This window comes from Protomyctophum bolini (assembly GCF_963924005.1).
Source record: "Protomyctophum bolini genome assembly, chromosome: 10".
NCBI lineage: Eukaryota > Metazoa > Chordata > Actinopteri > Myctophiformes > Myctophidae > Protomyctophum > Protomyctophum bolini.
The window spans coordinates 22,791,252-22,809,481 of record NC_137871.1 but is presented as its reverse complement, the minus strand read 5'-3'; the positions used below and the strand labels follow the sequence as shown (position 1 = coordinate 22,809,481).

Sequence of the window (18,230 nt, the reverse complement as noted above, 5' to 3'; positions counted from 1 at the left end):
AGAAGAGGAGAGGAGGCGGGATGAAGGTCACACGCAGATGAAAGAGGAGAGGGCAACCCTCTGTCTGTCTGTCTGTCTGTCTGTCTCTATGTTTCTGTGACAAATAAAAAACAGCTGACAGTGGAGTCCCGCAGTCGAGGCATCAGCGCTTTTTATTTGACCGCCCAGGAGCAAGGGAAGGAGAGAGAGAGAGAGAGACATGTGTGTCACACAGTCTCTGCTCCCAACCCCAGCAGAATGCACATCGTATATTGTTGATTTTGACAGCAGAATATTTATTTAGTCTTAGTCTTATGGATGCTATTTTCATTTTGTACATGGTTCAGCCATGTAAACCATGATGGTTGCGTGCTGAAAATAGCCCACAACGCCTTGTGAGGTTGTAGATCGGCTATTTTCAGAGAGCAACACCGTCCCGAGCGTAACCAGATCTCTTCTCCACTAGTCCCCTGTTAAGATCTTTGTCTATAGATTTCATCTGTTGACAAAATTGGAAATACATTTAGTCTTAGTTTTTGTCATCGTAGCTTTAGTTTTTATTTAGTTTTTATGTAGGTTTCGTCAGTGAAAAAAGTCGACTAAATCAACTCTGCTTCAAACGCCAGACGAGATATAATTAAATGTATAATTTGATAAGAACCGAAATATTGTTTCAGAGGGTTAAACGTATAGGACGGGAACCCCTTTTGGTGTTTTATTAAGCATTATGTTATACTTTAGCTGTTGAAAAATTGTGAAAATGTGGCGCAAATCTTTGAATATACGTTTTTATATACGTTTTTAACTTAAATCTAAGCTCCTGGGGAGGGTTCCTGGAACAACATATTTTCAGATGGGGCCAATTTCATATATTTTTGGGGGTCCTTGACATGAGGACCCGAAAAACATGGAGAATATATGAGAACGACTGACATAGAAACATATAATGTTTATAATGGTTGAGCCCCACGGCAGCTTTTAACATTGATCCGGTTGCTATGCAACGCCTCCGTCACCACCAGCTATGGGACGTTACGATGCTCTCCATTTACCTCGGTTCATAACAGGATTTTCAAACCTCCGTAAGTCGGAATCCAGGAGCGCTGTCCTTGGTGGATCTTCAGCCATCCAAAGTTCGGATGTCATTTGTGACTCTGTCTCGCTCCCGACATGTATCGTTTCTGGCGACAGGTAAACAGTGTGCGCTAATGCTAATGATAGCAAATGGTTGCAGTGAGTGTAGAGCTACGATGCAGAGTTAAGATTGTAGGTGTGTTAGATGCAGGTGTGATGGCCTCTGCATATACCGGTAGTGAAGTGAAGGTGATGCCATGCAGTGCAATGCTGGGAGGTATATCAGACAGAAATGCCTATAGTGGTTTTATGCTCTGTTTGCATAACACCGTGGCTTGCCCACAATGACGCTCATCAAACCAACGACAGCACATCACAGCCTGATGTTTATGGCAGATGACACACACACACACACACACACACACACACACACACACACACACACACATCCAGGCAACATTACATCTTGCCCCGGCTGTCAAGGGAACAGTCCCCAAAACAACATCACCACCGGCGGAGAGAACGCAGCCGTCATTTACCCCCCCTCCCCCACCACTCCCCCAGAAACAGGGCTGTCACCCAAAATAGCTCCCCCAACATTTTTCTTCTTTCCCTTCATTCCCTTGTGATGTGAAGTCGGGGAATGAAATGTTTTCTTACTTTGTAGAAAACTCTCTCTCTCTCTCTTTCTCTTTGTCGGGGGAAGTTACATGTATGGCGGCCGGGGGAAACAAAGACGGGCAGAATAAAGAGCTGACAAAGAGAGGAGAGAGAGAGCATCCTCACACACACACACACACACACACACACACACACACACACACACACACACACACACACACACACACACACCAACACCACAACAGAGGACAAAGGAAGGAGTGTCATTGCTTTTCATCTGTCACTTGCTCTCCTCCGTGAGGCGACGGTGTCAGCTGTCAGGGCGTCCACATTAAAGTGGGGGAAAGCTGTCGGATGGGAGAGCGTTTGTGTGTTTGTGTGTGTGTGTGTGTGTGTGTGTGTGGGGGGGGGGGGTGTTAGCAGCATTACGTTATGCTTTAGCTATTGAAAAATAGCAGATCCACAAGCCCATAGCAAGTGGCGCGCTACGAGCTTGTAGGTCTGCTATTTTTGAAAAATCGAAGAACGACTGACATAGAAACATAGCTTTTTCAGAAAACTGTCAGGATGTAGAAGACATTTTTAGAATCTGATCTGAGGTCAAAATTTGTTAAATGACCACTTCAACACTTTTCAACCTACAGTACTGTCATAGAATTGGTCCTCACTAATGTTCATGATAAGATGTCACAATTGGTTTGTGGGCAGTTCAGAAACCCGTCCACCATGGTGACATCATCGATGGGGAGTCCAAGCTAATAGAAACCCGTCCACCATGGTGACATCATCGATGGGGAGTCCAAGCTAATAGAAACCCGTCCACCATGGTGACATCATCGATGGGGAGTCCAAGCTAATAGAAACCCATCCACCATGGTGACATCATCGATGGGGAGTCCAAGCTAATTAGCTTGGACTCGATGATGTCACCATGGTGGACGGGTTTCTATAGAAACCTGTCCACCATGGTGACATCATCGATGGGGAGTTGAACCGGCAGGCTTTCTATTACTGAAAAGTTGCAATGTGATAATGGAAGCCATCGTTCTCACGATAATACAAATGATCTTATGTTCAGTCAGATAACTCACAAATAGATTTAACCAATATTTATTATAGAATGAGAAGTGCATATTATAATATTTTATCTTGGCGTTCGGCTCTGCTACATTTTTCTCCCTGCTCGGCACAATAAACACCATCATAAAACATTCAGAGCAGGGAGATAGATACTTGAGTAAAAGTACAAATGTGTTGACATCAAGGTACTCATTGCAGTACTCATTGCAGAATGTCCATTTCACAAGTTCACAATGCATAAAATGTTGTTTTAAAATAGCAAATCTGAATTGCCCTTTTGGTTAGCGGTCCTGAAGTCTCCAATGATCTTACTATAGCCTGGTTGACTATACCTAGGTGAGCTTGTTTTATCTCTAACTGAGAGATTGCCGTATTTCATGACAAGATGTTCAAAGTGTTTACACTCCCAGTGATCTATAGACCATGATCAGGGTGTGTTTACAAACTGCCTTTGCCTTTTTGTAGATGTTGTCTGCATTGATCTGAAAGGTAATCGTTTGATATTTAGTCGACTAAACTAAAACTAGACTAACACTCAAACATTTCAGATGACTAAAATATGAATTGAAATTTAAATTAAGTTTTATTCCAAAGACTATGACTAAAATTAAAATGTGCTGCCAAAAATAACACTGCAGGTATCGTGAGGTATATATACCATTTTTCGTCCCACCCCTTTTGGGTTGTGTTTGCAGGGCTGTCCTCAGCGCTGAGTGCATGCATTGCAGGAAGCAGCATGCGGCCACTCATACAAAATGTCTTGTGTTGTTGTGTTTGTTTTGTCGCACACACACTGACCTGTCCTAGAAACGGACATAGAAAATGACACAGCAAACATTTTTCTTAGGGTCTACTCTGGACCTGGTACCCCTGTCTATACAGGAGACAATGAATGCAGTACTCTCTTCCATTATTCAAAGAGTGTTTTCTGTCTGTCTGTCTTTTCCACCTCCTGTGTGTGTGTGTGTGTGTGTGTGTGTGTGTGCGCGCGCGCGTGTGCGTGTTCAGCGATCAACCTGCTGGGTCTGACGTGGCAGCTGAAGTCCTCCGACGGCCCGGTGTTGAACAACGGACTCAGCACAGGCCTGCCCGTCAACAGCGATGTGGCCACGCTGCCCTCTGGAGGCAGAGGTAAGAACTGCGTCACGCATCAACACCACCTTGGGCTAGGGTGACCAGAACTGTTCATTTGAGGGACAGAAGTATCACTTGTGTGGGACAGGGGGGGACGGGACGGCGGGACGGGGTTAGCAACGTATTACTTAACTCATTTAGACCTGAGCTCCATTCTACAAATTATGTCTTCTAAATCATGACAATTTTCTGAAAAATGTTTCTATGTCAGTGGATTCTATGTCAGTGGTTTCTTCATGTCAAGGAGTCCTTGACATGAAATAGTCTGGCTGCCGACCCCCATCTGAAAATATGGTGTTTGCTCTGAAATAATATATTTCAGGTTTATATATAGATTTGCACCACATTTTCACGATTTTTCAAAAATAGCAGATCTACAAGCTTGTAGATGAGCTTGTATATCTGCTATTATTCAATAGCTAAAGTACAACATAATGCTTAAAGCTGCTATAAGCAATAATAAATTATGTCAACATTTTAATGACCTTTTTATTTTTTATTCCAAACACCCTTTTGGTGTTTTAAAGCTGCTATAAGCAATAATGTCAACATTTTAATGACCTGTTTATTTATTATATTATTATTATTATATTATTATTATATTTATTTTTTGGTATTCAGACAGCCAGCAATGGGTAAAACACTCCCAAAAACAATGTAGTCTCTGTGACACATCTAGGGGCCACAACCTGCATTCAAAGATGTTCCTAGAAGCTTTGTCATTGGTCGGAAGAAATCTGGTCGCAATGACTAACCAATCAGGAAGCAGACAGGCAAATCGACCAATGACAAAGCTTCTAGGAAAATCTTTGAATGCAGATTGTGGCCCCTAGATGTGTCACAGAGACTACATTGTTTTTGGGAGTGTTTTACCCATTGCTGGCTGTCTGAATACCAAAAAATAAATATAATAATAATATAATAATAATAATATAATAAATAAACAGGTCATTAAAATGTTGACATTATTGCTTATAGCAGCTTTAAAACACCAAAAGGGGTTCCCATCATGAATGGGTTAAATGCCATGATGTCATACTCGACCATACAGTAGGCCTACTATTACCTATCATTTTGTTATTAAACCCCTCTGGTGTCTCACATTTTGTTTTAAAATCATAATTTTGGTTATGGGTGGTGTGGCTGAATTAGTACTGTAGCCTATAGGGGATATTTCTCATATTGAAAACACATCTAGCAGGAAAAGAGACAATGAGGAAGCTTTACAACAGAAGGCCGGCTATTCGGGAACTAACTATTAGGGCATTTGAACACTGATGCCTGCATGCCAGTCACAATGTGGGACAGGGGCTCATTTTGTTGGACGCCTGACATGTCCCACGCAGAGGGGGGACATCTGGTCACCCTAATAATAACGCCACACACCACTATCAGCCCCGCCACCACACACACTTCAGTGCAATGTGCACACACACATGCACACGCATGCGCACACACGCACGCACGCACGCATGCACGCACGCACGCACACAGGCACGCACGCGCGCACGCACACACGCACACACACACACACACACACACACACACACACACACACACACACACACACACACACACAGAGCACTCCCTTTATACTGTGACTGAGAAGAAAGACATCCCCAGAATAAGCCATCACCACAGAAGGGGAAAAAAGTCCAGGCTTTTTTTTTCTCCTTTTTTTTTAAGGCCCGCCGCTCCGTGCATGCGCTCGCTCGGCGTGGCCGCGCCGCTCCGTGCACGCACTGCTTCACGAAAAAATGAGAAGTTCTTTCACACGCAGTCAATCACACGAACAGGCGCAGAAGATACTCGCGCTGCTAACTAAAACACATGCATAATGCATGAGGAGGGCACACGCACGCACTCGCTGCTATGCTAACAGTATATATAACCACGGCGCTCAGTTATGTAGAGCCAGATTTATTGTCGGAGTCAGCGGCGAGGTAAAACATTGACTGCGTATACGCCACCCCCCCCCCCCCCCTCCTCCTACTCCTCCTCCTCCAGTATACTTCTTCCAGGCCTACTGCGGTTTTTACATTCCGTTCTTCAATCGCTCCTATCTATCTATCTATCTATCTATCTATCTATCTATCTATCTATCTATCTATCTATCTATCTATCTATCTATCTATCTATCTATCTATCATTTAACATTATATCCATCCTTATGTGTAATGTCCTATTTTCTTTGAGAGGTATCTGTTTAGTGTTGGTTTATGTTTTGGAGGGTCAATGTCGGGAGGAGTTTGATTGATTGACAAGCCATGACGCTTCCGTCATTAAACACACGGAAGTCGCCGGCTCGAGAGACTTGTGGGGACGGGACTATGGACGGGACAGACACACGAACGAGCAGGGAGTCCACGTGAGACCTGATCGTGTTTGCAGTGTAAACTGTATGCTATACGGTGGAATATATAAAGGCCACCAACTCACCGTTGACGGGAATAACCCGGCCGGGAACCGTCATCTGCTCCGGTGAGAGTTTTGTTTGTCTGACTGTTTGTGTCCAGCGAGGAATGCTGCTTGTCCGTTTGGAGGACCGTGGATTTACCGTTGGATTTGTTTACGTTCGGGGATCACTACGGTTGGATTAACTTTATTATTTCGGGTTGGAGCGTCAGGGAGACGCGTGGATGTTAATAGAGCGTGCGTGCGTGAGAGGCCCGGTGCGTGCGGTTCAGAGTCAGACATAATTTTTGCATATAGATAAACTATTTATCTCAGACGTATTTCTGTGTTGGAGTCAGTGGTTTACATTGCATGCTACATGGTTGAAACTTATCAATTTTATCTTTAAAGGAGGATCATTAATACCTCGTGATTTTAGTAACTGTGGTAGAAATATCTGACCGTTACATATCTATCTATCTCAGCTGCGTGTGTGGCTGCGTGTGTGTGTGTGTGTGTGTGTGTGTGTGGGCGCGTGTGCGTGTGTGTGCTTGCGTGCGTGCGTGCGTGCGTGCGTGCACATGTCGGAGGGAGTGAGACTGCATAAATAATCATGCATCGCTGCCCAATTTGTGTATTTGTCTTTGTGCGTGTGAGAGAGTGTTCTGTCAACCCTGTCACTGTGAGAGAATGTGTCCGAGCATAATAGTTTGGTCAGCTGCAGTCTATTTTAGGTTCTTTCAGGCCCGGTTGATGATGGGGGAGGAGGGTGAGCAACAAAAGTTTTGCATTCTTGCATAATTCAAGCTTGCAGGTTTATGAACAGCTGTTGTTGATTTGGACGTCAACAATCAGATGTTTGGATGAATGGGCTGTCATTGGTAAATTGCATCTAGTTGCTGGCAAGATGGCCGCGGCCTGCATATGGTCAATTGTAATGTATTCCAGTCCCGATGTCTTCTTCTTCTCTCTCAGGTCCGTGGGCGGGACGCAACAGCAGCATAGACAGCGGCAGCGTGGAGGTGGGCAGGAGAGTGACCCAGGAGGTCCCCCCGGGAGTCTTCTGGAGATCCCTGCTTCACCTCGGCCAGCCCCAGTTCCTCAAGTTCAACATCTCCCTCGGCAAGGACGCCTTGTTTGGGGTCTACATTCGCAAGGGCCTCCCCCCCTCACATGCACAGGTACCGCATGCATCCTATGTCTGATTTATTTGTTATGGTATACTGTATATCCAGTAGTGTAAAGTAACTACTAGTTACTTTGATTATTATTACCAGTAAGACGCCCTGAGGGCAAGAAGCAACCTCACCCTTGAGGCTCACAATGCGTCGCATGACTCGCATCGCGACGCATTGTGAGCTTGTAGGTTAGCCTCGGAAACCCAGACGTTTTATTTGTAGGTAGACTTTTTTCATGTGAAGTGGGACATTCTGCACAATTAATAGGCCTACTTTTACTTTGAGTGCTTTAAGTACACGTTGATGCCAATACGTTTGCACTTTCACTCAAGTACATTCCGGGACTTTTTTACATGTAACAGAGCATTTTTCCACATTGCCTTATTGATCCTTTATACTACAATTGATAAACAGCAAACTCATACTTTATCTCAACCACTGTAGTCCGGCAGGCGACAGGCTTCTTTTGTTTAAAGTGGGAAATTTGGTATATACGGTAGTCTTTTTTTATTGGCCTAAAATAAACAAAAGTGATGAGGTCAGCACAAGGTCAGCAAGTGGCTATCCCTCTCCCCCTCACTAAATGTCCCCCTCTCTCTCTCTCTCCCCCAGTATGACTACATGTCCCTCTCTCTCTCTCCCCCAGTATGACTACATGTCCCTCTCTCTCTCACCCCCAGTATGACTACATGTCCCTCTCTCTCTCCCCCAGTATGACTACATGTCCCTCTCTCTCACCCCCAGTATGACTACATGTCCCTCTCTCTCTCTCCCCCAGTATGACTACATGTCCCTCTCTCTCTCTCTCCCCCAGTATGACTACATGTCCCTCTCTCTCTCTCTCCCCCAGTATGACTACATGTCCCTCTCTCTCTCTCTCCCCCAGTATGACTACATGTCCCTCTCTCTCTCTCACCCCCAGTATGACTACATGTCCCTCTCTCTCACCCCCAGTATGACTACATGTCCCTCTCTCTCTCTCTCCCCCAGTATGACTACATGTCCCTCTCTCTCTCCCCCAGTATGACTACATGTCCCTCTCTCTCTCCCCCAGTATGACTACATGTCCCTCTCTCTCACCCCCAGTATGACTACATGTCCCTCTCTCTCTCTCCCCCAGTATGACTACATGTCCCTCTCTCTCTCTCTCTCCCCCAGTATGACTACATGTCCCTCTCTCTCTCTCTCTCTCTCTCTCTCTCTCCCCCAGTATGACTACATGTCCCTCTCTCTCTCCCCCAGTATGACTACATGTCCCTCTCTCTCTCTCCCCCAGTATGACTACATGTCCCTCTCTCTCTCTCTCTCTCTCCCCCAGTATGACTACATGTCCCTCTCTCTCTCCCCCAGTATGACTACATGTCCCTCTCTCTCTCTCTCTCTCTCCCCCAGTATGACTACATGGAGCGTCTGGACGGCAAGGAGAAGTGGAGCGTGGTGGAGTCCCCCAGGGAGCGGCGCAGCATCCAGACGGTGGTGCTCAACGAGGCGGTGTTCGTGCAGTACCTGGACGCCGGCGCCTGGCACCTGGCCTTCTATAACGACGGGAGGGAGCGTGAGGCCGTGGCCTTCAGCACCAACGTCATGGGTGAGGAGGGGGCACTGGCGATGGGTGAGGAGGGGGCACTGGTGATGGGTGAAGAGGGGACACTACTGATGTGCGAGTCGAAGAAATGTTGACTTCTTGTTTGGTCAAAAACTTAGAGAAATGACATAGGTCGCTAACCCTGTCCTCAGTCTTAACCGGCCACGTAGGTCGCTAACCCTGTCCTCAGTCTTAACCGGCCACGTAGGTCGCTAACCCTGTCCTCAGTCTTAACCGGCCACGTAGGTCGCTAACCCTGTCCTCAGTCTTAACCGGCCACGTAGGTCGCTAACCCTGTCCTCAGTCTTAACCGGCCACGTAGGTCGCTAACCCTGACCACAGTCTTAACCGGCCACGTAGGTCGCTAACCCTGACCACAGTCTTAACCGGCCACGTAGGTCGCTAACCCTGACCACAGTCTTAACCGGCCACGTAGGTCGCTAACCCTGACCACAGTCTTAACCGGCCACGTAGGTCGTTAACCCTGACATCAGTCTTAACCGGCCACGTAGGTCACTAACCCTAACCTCAGTCTTACTTATTGTGGCCTGTCTGAATCGATAAATGACCATGGTACAATATATCGTTACGTTCCTAATGTATAGTGTAAAGGTTTTTGGAGATATGAGGGTTACTTTCCACCCCGACAGCAACGGCAGTCAGGGAGGGAATAGTTTAATTTCAGTGCTTTGACGGTAAACCAGCGGTGTACTGTACTTATACAGGCTCTGTTTCAACAGCAGCTGATAATGTCACTAATTAGTGCACCTTCTCACCAGATAGAGACAGGGGGGCAATTAGTGACTCAACTTGTCGCATTGTTTGTGTTGGCATGGAAACGTGCATAATGGGCATTAATAATACGCTTTAGTGCCACTCGCTGGGACACCACCGCCGCAATGCATCGCAACACATTTTGAAATGGCCGAAATGGGTTGAAGTGGTTAATCTATGTTTCCTAATCAAAAACAAAATCTCCAAAGTAACTAGTAAGTTTTCAAATAATTTTAGTGGAGTAAAAGTACAAATGTTGGCTCTGAGATGTAGTGGAGTAGAAGTAAAAGTATTGGAAATACTCAAGTTAAGTAAGTAAATGTACGCACGCACGCACGCATGCACCTCGCTTTTTTTTCTCCTTCTTCTTCTTCTTCTTCTTCTTCTCCTTTTACTCCTAATAGTTTATGATCACACACCATGAGCAAACCAAAGAGTGCAGTTCCTTCTTCCTCGCACAGGTGCAAATGGACTTCAAGGAGCTGCAAGTGGCCATTTAGTAGAGGCATTACTGCGATGTGTGGACGGGGACGCAGCATGTGGATTGACATGAATGGAGGGGGGAGGAAGAATTGAAGTGGCGAAGCTTTCATCTGTGTGCGACTGTGCGTGTGTGTGTGTGTGTGTGTGTGTGTGTGTGTGTGTGTGTGGGGGTGGGGTGGGGGGGGTGGGTGGGTGGAGGAGAGAATGGGGCCAAAGGCGGAGTGTAGCGAATGGGCGACGAGAAGTGGGCTGATGAGAGAGAGAGGCGTCGTGATAAGAGGAAGAGAAGTGCCCGCGTGGATTGAGGTGAAATGAATCATTAGCATCGGAAAGGAGGAGAATATGAGTGTGTCTGAGGCCTCATACACACAGTACAAACGAACATTCTGTGTTCCGTCTGTGTTTCATGGCCGCCTCAATGCTAATCCAATGAAGTCACGTAGTTTGACCAAATAAACACAAGTATTTGGTCAAACTACTTGACTTAGGTAGGGTGAATATATCTCGCGGTGTAAAAACAAGTCGTTGCCGTCGTGCGAAATCCTCGTGTCTCCATCTTTCAATTTTTCATCCGTTCCTGTGAATTAACTCCAGACCCTCGTCCTACAAGTGTCGCACAAAAGCAACGAAAATCACATATCCACACAAGCTTGCACATCTAGATACTTTCACTATTGTCACAAAAAAGGAAACGGGTTTTGGACATTTGAGGATTCCAATGAAGGAGCGTTGGATTGGAGGGGGGGGGGGGGCATACTGTATGTCAAAGCGTGTGTTCATGAAAGATACATGGGATTGGATGAAACGCAGTGTTTGCTGCATGCGTTGGATTGTCTGGAGACCCGCCGTACAGGGGTCTTCACCCGCTGGCTTTAACCACCAGCACAGCCAATGATTTAATTACAGGCTTTGATGCTTAACATCAAAATCTCTCTCTCTCTCTCTCTCTCTCTCTCTCTCTCTCTCTCTCGCTCCTCACAGATTCAGTGCAAGAGTGCCCGCGCAATTGCCATGGTAACGGTGAATGTAACTCTGGCGTGTGTCACTGCTTCCCGGGGTTCCATGGAATGGACTGTGCCAAAGGTATCAAGTGTCTCCCCAATATTTCTTTTGCCTTAAGCTTTTATGCTCTTTATTTATTTAAATTTTAAAATTTTCTATTGTTTTCAGATTAATAGACAATTGCATGGTACTTTCAGTTGCCAGTAGATGCATGTATCTTATCCTTCTTTTATGTCTTCATTTATATTTTCAGTTCAGAGATTTTGAAGTTGATTATCTTTGCCCATGAAGCTTTCAGAAGGTTCCCCTTCCATGACCATCATCATCCGTCATCATTCCATCATCTCTTTTTGACATCTGAAATAAATATAAATGTTAATTTAAGCACATGCTACTTCAGACATGCTAGTGTTAATAAGCCCAAAGCTTATTAGTACTGGTACTCAATAAGCTTGTTATTGGATTTTTCCGAGTATCGGTTATCAAGTTCCATCCCTCCCCCCAAAATCACATGTACGTAGTTGTGCCGTGACAATAGTTGTTAGCAGCAGCTCTGCTGTCATTCAGCCTGACGTGTGTCAGCCCCGGAGTGTTTCCCGTGCCTCACCACGTCTGTTGCAATCACAATCTAGTCCACATGATTCCCTGTACTGTACATTCCCATGCATTAGTTAGAGAACATGAAGACATATACAGTATACATGCAGACACTAACAATTAAGCAATATTTCATCTCCGCATAAAAAAAATAAAAAAATAAACATGCAGATGCTAACAATTAAGCAATATTTAATCTCCTCATAAATTTTTTAAAAAAATAAACATGCAGACGCTAACAATTAAGCAATATTTAATCTCCTCATCTGCCAAAATAGGACACAACACCGGAAAAGGCCCCAGAGCTTATTTCCATTATGGTGCCTTTGCGTGTAAATTGGATTGATTGAATAGTTTATTGTACCGAAATGTATAAACAGCAACAGAGTACTGTCAAAAACTTTTGACTGTGCCCCTTCTTTTGGGTTAAGGGACCATCTAGCAGTTGGAAATATTTACTCCGCCGATACCGTCTCTGCCTTAGGTTGTGACCAGGCTTTTCTCTTCGCAGGTGAGTAAGCCTGGGACCGAGGCTAGCCACTGATACCATTTTTCAAAATATGCTGCATTGGTTTGATTTTGAGGAAGCCATTCGGTTCCATTTATCTTATTATGGTATGGAAATCAGCAAGCGGAGACTTGAAAATGTCTTGAGATGGGTAATCCAACACGATGAATGTATATGTTGTGCATTTTAAAGTGCAGATAATTGTTGAAAGATCTAGAAAAAGATTATTCCCAGAAAAAAAATGAAATGAAATTCAAACATCCATGACTTAGGATCTGCACAATGATGTTTAGCCAATTAACCGGTTGGTGCACATTTGAATGACTAGGGATAAAATGTAAAAATATACAATCTACAAATACAACAATTAACATCATTGAAATCTCTTTCTCTTTCTCTAGCTCTATACTCTCTCTTTCTTACGAATACTTACGTACAATTAGATATTAGAATTATTTGCCATTTTGCACATGAGGACAATGGGAGCACAGCTCCCAGAGTCAGCATTAAAAACAGAGACAGATATAAGAATACAAATACAGATAATGCAGACAAGGGAAGAAAAAAAAACATACAATCGTAGAATAAATAGTACTTCATAATCTACCTAAAAGGCAATACATGAACATAACCCAGGCGAGGGGGGGAGGGCACAGTGGCGCTGACACAGGCTAATGGATGCTGAGTGTCTGTTCCCCGGGATAGAGGGGACTGGTGAATAGTTAAAGTTCAAAACCACTTGAACCCAAGCAGCCATATTCCGGGGGGAACATTCGGCAGACCTCCGAGTTCACAACGAGCTTGACACTTGTATATTGGCTATGTTTGGTGAAAGCGGAAAAATCGCGATCCAAGTACAGAGAACCTTAAATAACCCTCTTCATTACCTGAAACAAATAAGGACAAGGCACCTCGTCGGGGTCGACAAAGTATCTCGTCCCTCCTGGGACATTTATCGCCTTTACAACTCAATACAGACTCCGCAAAGATTCTAACGGAAGGTGGGGAGTAAAGGCCAGTAAGCTCAAATTTGTGAAATTGTTCTTGGCCTTTGACCAGCATAGCTGGACTCAGTCAAACCCCTGGCTTATATCGCCCGAACAACATCGGCATTAAAAAAGCCTGGGGCAAAGAGCAGTGGTGTTTACCTTGACGTCTCCGGTGCTGCAGTGTGCAATCAATTGGAAGAGCAAACTAAGGCTAATTCACTCACAGTCCAAATTGCACCACAACACGATTCGGCAACACTGGATTAAACTTCGTGCTGAAGTATATCCACTGACAAAAACAAACCTACTGCCAACTCATTACTGCGTTGTCCTTTGTACGTTCTTAATGTTGCATTGCACTTATTGTTTTATGATTTATATGTGATGTTCCTAATTCTTGCAATGCATTATTTATTACTTGCACTGCATTATTATATTTTAGCTTACCTTGTATAAATAAACCATTTACTGTGTGTGTGTGTGTGTGTGTGTGTGTGTGTGTGTGTGTGTGTGTGTGTGTGTGTGTGTGTGTGTGTGTGTGTGTGTGTGTGTGTGTGTGTGTGTGTGTGTGTGTGTGTGTGAGAGAGAGAGAGAGAGAGACTTGGGTATTTTTCTGTCGCTCTCCGTGTTGCAGCTGTGTTGTGTGCCCAGATACAAAGATGTCAGTTCAACTTGTTTGTACCTTTCTATAGCATATTTATCTCTCTGCTGTGTCTCCAGGGGTCATCGCCATGTTGCCTTGTGGTGGACATTTTTGTCAACATTCCATTTTTGCCACGGACATACAACATGAGTGGACAATAATACGACCATTAATACCCAACTAGATAGCCCTGAATGACCATAACAGGACTGTAAGTCTGAGAGTGTACAAATGGAACCAATTAACCATTTAGTTCCATTTGAACACTCAGCGTTACAGGGGTCTTTGCAAATAAAACATTTGAGAACCATTATTTACTACGAACGACTCTATGGCCCCTTACGAGTCCAACTAGTACTAGTGGTCCACTAGTACTAGTTGTAGTGTGCCATAGAGTCGTTCGTAGTAAATAATTGTCATACAGTACATATTCTGAAGAAAACCTGGAGACTTGACATTCAGTAAGTGGGTGTTATGATCAAAGAAAGAACATACTGGCGTGTAAAACAGAAAATCTAAAATTTCCCACGGACAAGGCAGAGTCTTTGTCACGAAACATTTGTCCGTGCATGTAAGAACATGTTGGTGACCCCTGTGTGTCTCTCTCTCTCTCTCCTTGTGTGCTGCAGCCGCGTGCCCGGTGCTGTGCAGCGGGAACGGCCAGTACGACAAGGGCTCGTGCATCTGCTACAGCGGCTGGAAGGGGGCGGAGTGCGACGTGCCCGTCACGCAGTGCATCGACCCGCTCTGCGGCGGCCACGGGACCTGCGCAGCCGACGGCAACTGCGTCTGCTCCGTGGGCTACAAGGGAGCCAACTGCGCAGAGGGTGAGGGAGGTATTATAACACGTGTGTGCGCGTGTGAGTCTGCGGATTCATAACAAATAACACACACACACACACACACGGCAGTACGTCATGTGCGGACAGCTCATCATAAGATCATCTCCTGCTAAGCGAGGGAGCGAACAGTGTACACGGTGTACACTATTAAAGGGATGGAATCGCTTCTATTGATCCCTCTTTTTAAGAGTCATCAGCAGCACCGTACGAGACACAGAGAGGGAGAGGGAGAGGGGGGGAGAGAGAGAGAGAGAGAGAGAGAGAGAGAATAGGGAGGTGGTGAGGGGTTCAGGTGGAAGTGAATAGAACGCCAAAGTCCTGACGTCACTCGCTCATCTCCTGGTTCATGGAAGTTTTTCTGGAGAATGGAGAATAACATGAGGTCCACTTAAAATGGTCTCATAGGCTAAGAATTGTGTACGACAGTCAGTCAGTCATATATGATGCAGTCTTAAAAGCAGGCTCTGTACCCAAAAATGCCTGTATTTAGCCTGTCCCCAGCAAGCAACAGCCAAAAGGGTGAGGGAGGAGAGATGCATGCCGCAGAGTACCAGAGAACAAGGTCAGCATTCTCTCCTGCTCTTTCTTTCTTTCTTTCTTTCTTTCTTTCTTTCTTTCTTTCTCACCCTCATCCAATTTTGCTCTTGGCTCGTGGACAATATCTGATGAGTATGTGTCTCTCTCTCTTTCTCTCTCTCTCTCTCTCTCTCTCTCTCTCTCTCTCTCTCTCTCTCTCTCTCTCTCTCTCTCATTCTCTCTCTCTCTCTTCACATCTGATCTTCATCACGGAAGAGTCCCTCAAACAATTCACCTGGAGCTTCGGCGACATGAAAATCGATAACCGCGAGCCAAGCGTTTCTGCCAGGCAAACAGAAATGGAAGGCCGAGGGAATGTGTGAGGGTGGGTGGGTGTGGGCTTTTGTGTGCTGTCTGTGCAGTGTGTGTGTGTGTGTGTGTGTGTGTGTGTGCATGTGTGTAGAGGCGCGGTTAGGGTCAATCTAGCTAGCTGACGAGGGGTGAAAGATGGAGGGGGGGGGGGGGGGGGGTGAAAGTTGGAGGGGTAGGGGTGTCATTTGTCAAATTGGTTTTCACTCACCACTCAGTCTCCTGTCAGCCTGGCAGAATGACAGTGTCAGATTCTCCCTCATGCATTAACACGCACGCACGCACGCACATTCACACAAGGCATCAGTGGGTGTCACTCACAGATCTCTTACAGCAGTGCTCTCGTTAGTGTGATCTTTAATTGCCTCAGTATAACGAAGTCTTGATATTTCTAATAATTCATTCTCCCCTTTTTTCTCCACACGAACAAAGAACGAGGGGGAAAAAGAAAAGTGCCTTCTGTCATCTGTCATTCCTTTTTGTATCCAGCTGCTAATTCATAACCTTTGTTCCAGTGTCACTATGGTGTTCTATTTGATCTCTCTCTCTCTCTCTCTCTCTCTCTCTCTCTCTCTCTCTCTCTCTCTCTCTGTCTTTGTGGTGTTGTTTTTCTTATACACAGCGGAATTCTTCTATTTTTGTCTTACTCTTTCAGCATCGTGTAATGAATAATAATGAATAAACACAGGTTCATTCATCTTGCAAACCCTGGCGTCTTCACTTTCAGCTATGTTTTCTTCTGAATAACAACGGAACTGCATGCATCTGGGTATTGCACGTCATTCTGCGTGATAGAAAGCTGACACTTGACACTATGTATTGTATAAGAACGGCTCACTTGTCACTTGTCTTGTATTGTATAATTCTATGCTGCTATAATGATCACGCTGAATGTCTGAGTAATTTCATTTCCTTTTGTGTGTGTTTTACCCCCGCATCAACTGACCAAAAATCTTTTCTAATTTCTATACTAATTTCCTTTCAACACTAATTTCCCCTCTCAACGATTAATTGCTTTGCTTTATTGTTAAAGGGAAACATTTCCAACCTATTGTTCTGAAACAGCATCCTATGCCACGACGTCGACAATGTCCATGTGAATGTCTCTCATAAATGCAGAAGTGTATGTACATGCATCGAGGACACTTGGTTGGTTTTTATGGCATCAGGCATAAATGTCACATTCTTTCATGTCATACAGTATTAGGTACTCCGGCAGATGAGATGAAATGACGAGTTGGGCATTCACAGTGTACACAGCAGCATTTCACAGGGACATACACATAATGACAATGTACTTTTCCCCCCTCACACGGTATATATAGGATCTCCGTCCTCACATCATGGCATTTAAGAACATTTTCTACATTTTTATCCCACAATTTTGCAACCCTTTTTATCACCCAGTGTCAATTATCTAAAGTAATCCTGGGCGCAATACGCTCCCTCTGCCAACCCGGGGAGAGCAGCGGACTGACCTCATGCTTCCTTCTATGTATGACGAGTCCTTAGTCGCTTCTTTTCACCTGACAGGGAAGGGGGAGTTTCCCTTGTAGGATGTAGCGCGTGTGGATAGAACACGTTAGTGCAACCAGTTTGTTTTATTTCCCCTCCATCAGGCACCCCGGCTGGCCAGGGGAGGCAGGATAGAGAGACCTACCCTAAGGGACACAGGGAGAACATGCAAGCTCCACATGGAACGTTTCCCTTCAATGGGCTCTATATGCACACAGATTAACTCTTCCTATACTTCTGGATCTCTTCCCTACTTCCTTCACAGGTGTTACCGATGATACTATAATTAATGTCCTGTTCCATTTACTGTGCAGTGGTTCTCAAACTTTTACATTTCAAGGACCCCCATAACTCTGAGTGTATATTGAACCAAATGGACCCTTACAAGTCCATTTGCTTCCATGTACGGACACTCAAGGACACTGGTGTAGCGGAGAGTTTCCAGTGAGCCAACATGCACAACAGCAGCACGCTGACTCTGTTTGACCACAATGGAACAGAGCCTTCATTAGTATCATTAACACTGACTCTGTTTGACCAGAGCCATTCGTACTAGCTGTCGTCTCATCCTAGCGCCTTCTCTCCTCTCCGATGTGTTTTTGCGTTGTGTGTGTGTGTGTGTGTGTGTGTGTGTGTGTGTGTACGTGCACGTGAGATAGTGGACTGCCTCGACCCGACATGTTCCAACAACGGGATCTGCGTGAACGGCGAGTGCCACTGCAAGCCCGGCTGGGGGGGCCCGCACTGCGAGCTGCCCCGGGCCCAGTGTCCGGACCAGTGCCACGGCCACGGGGCCTTCATACCCGACACGGGTCTCTGTAGCTGTGACCCCAACTGGATGGGCCCTGACTGCTCCATGGGTGGGTAGTTATACTGTACATCTGGATGGGCCCTGACTGCTCCATGGGTGGGTAGTTATACTGTACATCTGGATGGGCCCTGACTGC

General features: G+C 45.3%; 1 protein-coding gene across 1 annotated transcript in view; it reads left to right on the top strand.

Annotated features, from left to right (window-relative positions):
- The window catches only part of tenm2a (teneurin transmembrane protein 2a), a 135,712-nt gene that overhangs the window by 55,213 nt on the left and 62,269 nt on the right, over positions 1–18,230 (top strand). Inside the window, exons 4-9 of the mRNA XM_080773907.1 lie at positions 3,763–3,885; positions 7,258–7,463; positions 8,853–9,048; positions 11,284–11,385; positions 14,671–14,868; positions 17,943–18,143. Of these exons, the coding sequence (XP_080630033.1) occupies positions 3,763–3,885; positions 7,258–7,463; positions 8,853–9,048; positions 11,284–11,385; positions 14,671–14,868; positions 17,943–18,143 (1,026 nt within the window). The remainder of the gene's footprint in view (positions 1–3,762; positions 3,886–7,257; positions 7,464–8,852; positions 9,049–11,283; positions 11,386–14,670; positions 14,869–17,942; positions 18,144–18,230) is intronic.